At 33.6% G+C, this 9,207-nt stretch overlaps 1 protein-coding gene and 1 pseudogene across 1 annotated transcript; one reads left to right on the forward strand and one right to left on the reverse strand.

Annotated features, from left to right (window-relative positions):
• Positions 1 to 907: 907 nt before the first annotated feature.
• LOC107917976 (glucose-6-phosphate/phosphate translocator 1, chloroplastic) lies at positions 908 to 4,637 on the forward strand. Its single transcript, XM_016847435.2, has 5 exons — positions 908 to 1,949; positions 2,378 to 2,603; positions 2,850 to 3,072; positions 3,703 to 3,916; positions 4,288 to 4,637. The coding sequence occupies exons 1-5, from the start codon at positions 1,452 to 1,454 to the stop codon at positions 4,297 to 4,299; spliced, it is 1,173 nt and encodes a 390-aa protein (XP_016702924.1). The 5' UTR covers positions 908 to 1,451; the 3' UTR covers positions 4,300 to 4,637.
• A 1,646-nt stretch (positions 4,638 to 6,283) lies between these two features.
• On the reverse strand, positions 6,284 to 9,004 carry LOC107917287 (septum-promoting GTP-binding protein 1-like; annotated as a pseudogene).
• Between the last annotated feature and the right edge of the window lie 203 nt (positions 9,005 to 9,207).

Genomic DNA, 9,207 nt, shown 5'->3' on the forward strand with positions numbered 1-9,207 from the left:
ATTTAGCTGTTAGCGGCTGTTGGCAGCAATCGTGGAATCTTGATCTCCCTTCCAAGATAAAGGATTTTATATCATGTGTCCTCAGGGATTCTTACCGTGTAAAGTGGCTTTGAACCTGCATCGAGTTGCTATTAGCGCAGATTATGAGTTTTATGGATTATCGGACACTTTAGACCTCATTTTAGTGATTTGTTTAAAGTCTAGGGAGGTGTGGCAAACTTTTGGTATCTCTCCCACTGAACCTTATGTTGATTTCATTTGAAGTATTTTTGGTAACAACGGCTCTCCTCTTGTTGTTCATATTCTAGCAATTTTATGTATTTGGTATGCACTTAACAAAGCTGTCTGGCAGCAGAATAGTACTCTCAGTCAAGATATCGTTAGGATGGCGGATAATTTTTTGCAAGCTTGGCGCTACACTCCCAATCCCCTCAGTCGATCAATCACATGAGATTATTTGCCGGCTGCTGATTGATGGACTCGTCCGCCGAATACCGTTCTAAAATGCAACATTGACAGAAGTATTTTTCATATAGAATGAGCCACAAACTCAGAAGGTAATGTCGTGACGACAGTTTCAGGCCATTGCAACTCTCCTTTTTCACCTCTTTCTCCCTTCGAGAGGTCGTCTCTTGACTCAAAGCAAATGAGATTGATAATGTGCAAGTTGAAATGGACTGTCAAGAATTCTCACAAGTTGGTCTAACAGTTTCCGACTGCTTATTTTACAAGAACACTATATAAATGATAATGCATATAGTGTCACAATCGTATTCATATATTGTATTGACATTCCACTTTTTGTGACGTAGACTATTTTATATTTTAATATATAAAAATGATATTTATATACTTTCTAATCATAGTGATATTTATATATTAGTAATTTTAATAATTTTTTCACATTAGTGTAATTAAAACAAAGAACCAAACAACTTTTCCAGTAGGGAAAGTGAATCCAAACACTTTAATACAAAAAAAGCTGTGCGCAGTTCACATGAAATGAATCCAATCAGTTCATTGGGTTTTATGTCTTTCATCCACCCAAAAGGAATAAAGTAGAATAAAATAAAAAGGTTTTGGACTGAGATTTCAGAGCTTTCTCTCAACCCTTTTTCTGTTCAACGATTTTACTACCTGCTCTCGTTTTAACCTCCAACAAAACCTCTTCCAAAAACCCTCAGCCCCTTTTTTTTTTTTTCTTTCTTTTATTTCGCATGTATCATTTTATTTGGATTGCTTGATCATTAATGAAATCAATTTCCTTTTTTCATCGTTGATTACTATGTCTTTTAGTAATTGCCGGTAAGCTTGTTCACAAAGTTTTTGTTTTTTTTTTTTTGTCTTTTCTTGATCTATTCAAGTTTTAAGAAATAGCTTTTGATTTTTCATTAGAATCCCATCACAAGTTTTGAAATTTTCTTTTTCTGATCTTGAGTTCTGATTAGAAAATGAGTTTCACCATTAAACAATCAGCTTTAGCTACATGCATAGATGTCTCTAATTCTCTTGTTTACAAAAGATCACCTTCAATTCGTAGACATCCCTTTTCACCAGTTTTGAATCTTCAAAACATCCCGAAAAGAACCAACGTTTTGGTCTCAAAGCCATTGCATATCTCATCTGTTGAGTGTATTGGTAAGGAGAAAAAACCAATAATTCAATGCAACGCTTATGAAGCTGACAAGTCAGAGCCTATTGAGGCAGCAGAGCAAGTGAAATCAGAAGCTGCAAAAAGGGTGAAAATTGGGATTTATTTTGCAACATGGTGGGGGTTGAACGTGGTTTTCAATATTTATAACAAGAAGGTTTTGAATGCTTACCCTTACCCTTGGTTGACTTCAACATTGTCCCTTGCTTGTGGTTCTTTAATGATGTTAATTTCATGGGCTACAAGGATTGCTGAGACCCCAAAAACAGATTTTGAGTTTTGGAAGACTTTGTTCCCGGTGAGTTTTTTTTCCCCTTTTCTTTGTTTGGTTGACGAGAAAGTGAGGGGAAAAGATTGAAACTTGCCTTATTGGGTTTTTCGTTTTTTAAGGTTTTGATGTTACTGCTGTATGAACATGTTCTTTTATGTTGTTTTGGACAGTATTGGAGGAAAAAGAAGTGCAACAATTACAGTTTGTCTGATTGTAGAGAAAATGAAGGAAATGAGAAAGGGAAACTAAATTTTGGTATTATGCATGTTATCTTAAAAATTAAAAAATGAAAATTTTGATGGAACAGAACAAAATGAAACTTAGATGAATGTTTTTAATTTTTCAAATTAATATCTGAATCCATTAACAGTTGTTATCTTTTCTTGAGACCCTAAGTCAATTACAATATTAAAGAACATTTGGGTTTACTTTTTTTCATTTCATTTTCTTCATAGGTTGCTGTGGCACATACAATTGGACATGTAGCAGCAACTGTGAGTATGTCTAAGGTTGCAGTTTCATTCACCCACATCATCAAGAGTGGTGAACCTGCTTTCAGTGTCTTGGTTTCAAGGTTCTTGCTTGGAGAGAACTTCCCTTTATCGGTTTACTTGTCTCTTATCCCAATCATTGGCGGATGTGCTCTTTCCGCTTTAACCGAACTCAACTTCAATATGACTGGTAAAAATATCATAATCTCTCTGTTACTTTTATATTTCAGGTGTTCTGGAAGATAAACCTCTCTAAATTTGTGCTTATATGATTTGAATGTACAAAATTCGTTTTAGCCTCGATTTTCTTAACAACCAAATCTAAGAAGGTTCAATATATGACCTTTATTTTCAGTTATAATTTTTCAAATGTGTTACCATATATTTGTGTTTTTAGCTGGTAATTTGGTTTGCATATTTATTTTGCTGTTTTCAGGTTTTATGGGAGCTATGATATCGAACTTGGCATTTGTCCTCCGTAACATATTCTCGAAGAAGGGCATGAAGGGGAAATCCGTTAGTGGGATGAACTACTACGCCTGTCTATCTTTGTTGTCTCTTGTAATTCTCACACCTTTTGCAATTGCTGTAGAGGGACCGCAGATGTGGGCTGCAGGATGGGAAACGGCCTTATCCCAAATTGGACCACAGTTTATCTGGTAACGACATGAATTACTAAGTTGTAGTTCTTTGTTCTGTTTCTATCCGCTTAGCATTTGTCTGGATTTTGTGTTTGACTCTGCCAGATGCTTTGCATGCTTTAGATGAACTTACTGGCATTCACTTGTTGATTAGGGTTCTACTAAATGGAACAATTTAGATGCCCCATCACCCTTACAACTTTGTAAGAGAATATGTATTTGTTCTATTTTAATCTGAACCACAAATAGATGATGGAATTCCATCCAAAAAGCCTTTATACTCTATTGATGCTTACGCGGATCTTGAATTCTATACCGCTTTTCAAGAGCTGGTCAAAATTGGATGATTTATTCATTTAGTTAATCTTTAATTAATATATGCCTCAAGACGTGTATAAAACCTGGACTGAAATTATTAATAATCGATTATATTTCCATTGAAGATTCGGTTAAGCTCCTAGAACATTCAGATTAAATGCTACAATTGTCATCTACTCATCTTTTCACCCTGTTTTATGTGCATCGCGAGTTGATATTATATTAGTTTGTTATTAGTTACTCTTTATTGACATGTTGTAACGATTTACGATATTTTTACTTCTTTCCGTCATTTAAACAAAATTTGTGTATTTTGTCTTATTTTGATAGGTGGGTAGCGGCCCAAAGTATTTTCTATCATCTCTACAACCAGGTCTCATACATGTCCCTTGATGAGATATCTCCCTTGACATTTAGCGTTGGCAACACCATGAAACGTATATCAGTTATAGTCTCTTCCATCATCATCTTCCACACGCCTGTCCAGCCAATCAATGCTCTAGGAGCTGCCATCGCTATCCTCGGAACCTTCTTGTATTCTCAGGTGAGTGATCATGTAACTACGAACTGTGGAATGGCTTTATGTTCTAAAAACACTGTCATGTTTGGTGTGTTTGATCTGTTTGTTGGACCATCTTTTAACGCCTACTCAATGCCTCCTACAATGGTTCAGTGCTTAGATGTATCTTTTGAATCTTGTGATATTTGAACAATATGAATCCATAGATGCTGGCCGGCACTAGTTGCCAATTCGACAATTGACATCTTCAGTATATGAATGTACCAATTAAACTATGTGGACCAATTTCGACCTAACCATAGGCAACAGACAGGATCATGCATAGTTTATTATTTTTGCCATAGTCAAAGATCCTTTGTTTCTCCTAAATCATGTTCATTTGATCTTTTTTGCAGGCAAAAGCGTGAGAAAAACCAGGGGTTCGAGAATTTTGATTCATCATACAACATAGATGATGAAAGACAAAATCGGTATCCGAAAGAATTTAGCTCAGATGAGTTCTTATAGATTACTACTGTCTTTTAGAATTGATGAATGCTGGGATTTGGACAGATAAAGTCTGTCATAATGTAGATATTTTACAATAATGATGATTATAAACAATGTCATATAGGAATGTTAATTTTTTCTCTTCATGTTTTAGTGCGGCTGAGAGGGAATCTGTCGGAATAAACAAGGATTAAATGTTGTGAGCCTTGGTCCCATTTAGTCTTGACATGAATAAGAACAAGAACAATGTTATTTATTTTATGTTTCCTGTTAGACTATGGTGTTATTTGAAAAGCCATGGGCGGTAGGTTTTAGGATATGATACAAATTATTATTAATACATGATACAGAACATGACATGATAAGAAATTAGATAACATAAACATTTGAGGTTGTACCTGTGGATAACTAAAGATATTGTCTGAAATTTGTGTTCATACGTGTATAAAACAAAGCAACTAACACATATAAGGAATAGTTTTTTTCTTTAAGAAAAAAGACAGTAATTTCTATAAGAGATGGGACAAACAAATATATATTTTTCACGGTGGATGAACAAATGTCAATGGCGGCACAAAAAGACCATTAGATTTACAACTGCAAATGCTTAATTGTCGTATGAACATCTTTCGTCCTATAGATTAAGCTTCAGATTTTCAAGTAATGAGCAATTTTCTAACATGGAATTGGAGTGGCAGGCAGGTTTTTAAGGTTGAAGATGCAATAAAGAACACAGTGCGTAAAGAAAACTTTGTGCATGTCTAATTATCATTACAGCTATATACCATTTAGACAAAACTAATGATGGAATATAGGAAGTCCTTTCTTCTTGACAAATTAATGTCCTTCATATTCAGCCATTGCCTAATTCACTCAACACCACGGTGGTGCTTGAATTCTTTTCTGGAACTTGAAGAACCAGTTAAAAGAAAGCATTTGCAGTGAAAATACTTTTCCCGCTTTAACCACACTGGTGTGGTGAGTACGACGTTCCTTTTTCTTTTCTTTTTTATGAAAAGTAAGCAATTAACTTTACATACAAAATAAATACATTATGATTTTTATGATTATATAATAATTGCATAAGTTTTGTTTTATATAATGATATAATAAACATATTATTCAATATAAAAATTTATATTAATTAATCATAAATAAGTAGATATATGAATAATAAAAAATAAAAATGAATATAATTAATCAAAAATTAATTAATTATTAGTAAAATTATTATTTAACATAAATACAAATTTAATATGAAATATGATTATTTATTTAACATATATAATTAAATTTAATATCCTTAATAATTATTATTTTTTAATTTCGATTGAATTGAATGCACATATCATCATTAATTTTAATCTCAATATTTAATGTATAGCCCCTTTAAATTATATAGACAAAAAGCTCAAATATTTGCTGCAGCTGAAAAAGGCCTCAAGGAAACTGCAGATGTCAATCTGACAAAATACAATTTTTTGTATGACCTTAATAAGACAGCATTATAATAATAATGGTGTTTTGAGTAGGCCAGATTCAAAGCTAATTCCTGGCTATTCAACCCTGTTTCTGGGTAGTTTTGGTGCTTATTTATTACCAAATATTTTATAGCTTTAACAGAATAAATTTGGACCCACTTCCTTTTAAGAAACCTATTATTTAATCCCATTTTCATATTCTTTTAAATTGCTTGAAACCCAAGTGGAATTATTCCAACTCCACTCATAAGCATCATTCATTTTCCCCTATATCTTCTTTTTTCTCTTTTTTAGTTATAAAGAATCCTTTCAGGAAAACAAAGCAGATTCTCCTCTCTTTTTTCACTAGGAAAATGAGTTGAAAGAATATATGAAATTAGAATGAGAAAAGAAGCAAAAGAAAAAGAAACTCGGAAAAGGCTCAGCTGAAATATCAGATTCGTTTTCCTTTAAATATTTCTGTTCAATATTTTTATTTATCCGAACATAAGTATAAAATCTTATAAACTAAATACACTCATATTCGACACTCATCACCGAATTAAAGGAAGAGACGCTAACTTTGAAACGAGAATATGTTACAAGGAAAAGGCAAAGGCAATGAAAAGAAATGAACCAAACAATCAGAGACCAAAGTTTGGTGGTTGTGGGGTCAAATTTGGTGCTAAGAATTGAAAAAGTTTTGTTTATTTTTTCTCTTTTCCATGTTCTCATTTTCTTTCTATTTCAACTATGTACATAACGATCAGTGGGGGGGAACCCAAACCCAAAAAAAGAAACATGTTTTTAGAAGTCGATGATGGGTTCTCCAATAGTCAAGTTTCTCTCAACAGTCCATGGCAAGTTAAACAGTTTAGCCATGATGAACTTGAAGATCTTGTTCACATTGATGTTATGTTTAGCACTTGAGAAGAAAAGGGTTGCCTTCATTGCCTTGGCATATGCTCTTGCCTGTTCCAAATTTCAACTTTGGTTAAGTCTTGCTTTTAAAAACTAATAAAAATAATAATAATGCTTTTCTTTTTGTCAGAACATTAAATATCAAATTGCCACTTGATGAACTATCTAAAAAGGAAATTTCTTTGTCTAAAGTAATTAAATTGCAATTTTCCTACTTTTAAATCAAGTGGCCCCTTTTGTACGTTTGATTTTTACACACGGTTTGAGAAAGATTGGAGAAGGTTTGTCAAATGGCGATGGATCAGAATTGACAAAGGAAGACTCCCCCCATCACATTCCTCTTGCGTCACTTTTAAGATTAAATTAAACACTTGATTCTAACATAAACCACACGTTCATGATTTAAGTAATTTCAGGTCGTATGTATGTTTCTTGGACTCAAGAATGAGCGTAAAATACGAGATTTTCAATAAAATATGCAAAAGAACTAAGGTAAATTGTGTACCTGTGTAACAATAGTCCATTGCAAATCTGGGGGAAGTCTAACAAAGTCATCAAATTTTGTTCCTATTAATACTGGAATTGCAATCTGCAAAAATCATGGGAAGGACCACATTAAAATTAAGAACAGTTGAAAACCTGGGAAACTGATATAAAAACACAGGAAAAAAACATCATGAAATTTAAGGGCTCCACTCCATAAAATCCTTTACTTGATACTGAGACCACATATATTAATTGGAGCACTAATTTTATGGGCCTAGCACTGAAAACTTGACATCTCTCTTATCATTTGCAAGTTGAACCTGAAATTTGACACCAATCTAATGATTTCCTCATTAAGTTCACCCATCCTATTCCCCACATTCATCAACAACACCTTCTTGATGTATTAGCAGCTTAAAGTTGCAACTAAATTACACATCAATAAATTTTGCAGTTTCAGAAAAAATCAAAACCCTTTATTTGTTAGATTATATATACTCGTCTTTGAGTTTCGAAAATTGTTGTATGAATCAACGAGATTAAACTTTCCGACCGTAACGGTGGAACCCCTTTAGCTAAAAAAGCTAACACTAACTACTGATTGACGGTAAAATGCCATGAAAAGCTAATTTTGGTACCTGATTCCATTTTCTTGCTTGACTATACCATCCAACAACACTGCAAAAAATCCAACAAGAAATCCAGCAAATATTAGAAAAACCATATCATCAATTTGCATTTGCGGTGGTTTGCAGTTGAAAAAAACAGGTTTTTGAGCTGACCTGTTGAGGGTGCATCGGCTAGTTAGATCAAACATAAAGAAAATTGCTACTGAATCTTTACAAGCAATTGGAAGATGATCAAGTGAGTTACTGTCACCTGCAATGGAATAATCACAAGAAAAAAAAAGCTCCGGTGTTACTGCAGAAAAACAAAGGTGAAATTTTTAAATGAGAAAACCAAATTTATTGAATCACACAAATACCTCCTACATCCCATATGCTGAAAGCAATCCTGGCACCTTGAACCGATAATGTTTTGTTTACTAAATTTAATCCTGACATTTGTAAGCTTTTCTCTTCTTCATCCCCAACATATTTGATCTTTCAAAAAGAAAAGAAAAAAAAAGGTTATTTCCATTGAAAAAAACAACTTATTCTAAGTGGAATTTCATCGAACACAAAAAAAGCAAAATGAAACCAAAAATCATATTTCTTACCAGAAAGCTTGTTTTTCCAATTTGACAGTCACCTAACAAACTGATCTTCAAACTAACCAAATCCGAATCCGTCTCGTACCCGTTACATATCACCCGGGAGAGGTCGGCCTCGTCGTCTTCATCTCCGTAAACCACTACCCCTTCCACCGGAGAAGAATCCCGGCGAGCCAACTTCGTGTAGTTAACAGGGCGTCTTCCTATAGAACAAACAAGAATTCTATCCCAAATGAACCTAAAAAACCTTCGAAAAATCGATACCCTTCCTAGTATACTCCATTTGATATTGACGTGAACAATTTTTCTACAAAGCTGTGTCATCTTTTCCGGCGGCTTCATAAATGATATCGGACATGGAAATGGAAGATAGGTTGTTGTTTCGACATAGTATTTTAATGTTTTTTTTTCAGCTTATGCGTTGAATAAGCTTAGTACATTTGTAATGTAATAGGGGATAACGGTTGACCGGTATTTTTTTCTTTTTGGGTATACCCAAATAGTCCAAAATGCCGGCTTCTTGGGGTCTACGTACAATGGGCATTTTGGGTCAATTACGGTAAGCAAAAAGACTAATATATAACGATGAAAAGGGTAATTTAGTCATTTAGGAGAAAGGGTAATTTGGAGAAGATAGAAAATATTTTATGTTTTTATTTTAATTTATATTTTTGAAGGGATAAATCTTTGTCTACAATCCATACACAAAGCACAAGCATCTTGTGAAGTGTGTGTGCATGTTTTTT

Source organism: Gossypium hirsutum, chromosome A01, assembly GCF_007990345.1.
Source record: "Gossypium hirsutum isolate 1008001.06 chromosome A01, Gossypium_hirsutum_v2.1, whole genome shotgun sequence".
NCBI lineage: Eukaryota > Viridiplantae > Streptophyta > Magnoliopsida > Malvales > Malvaceae > Gossypium > Gossypium hirsutum.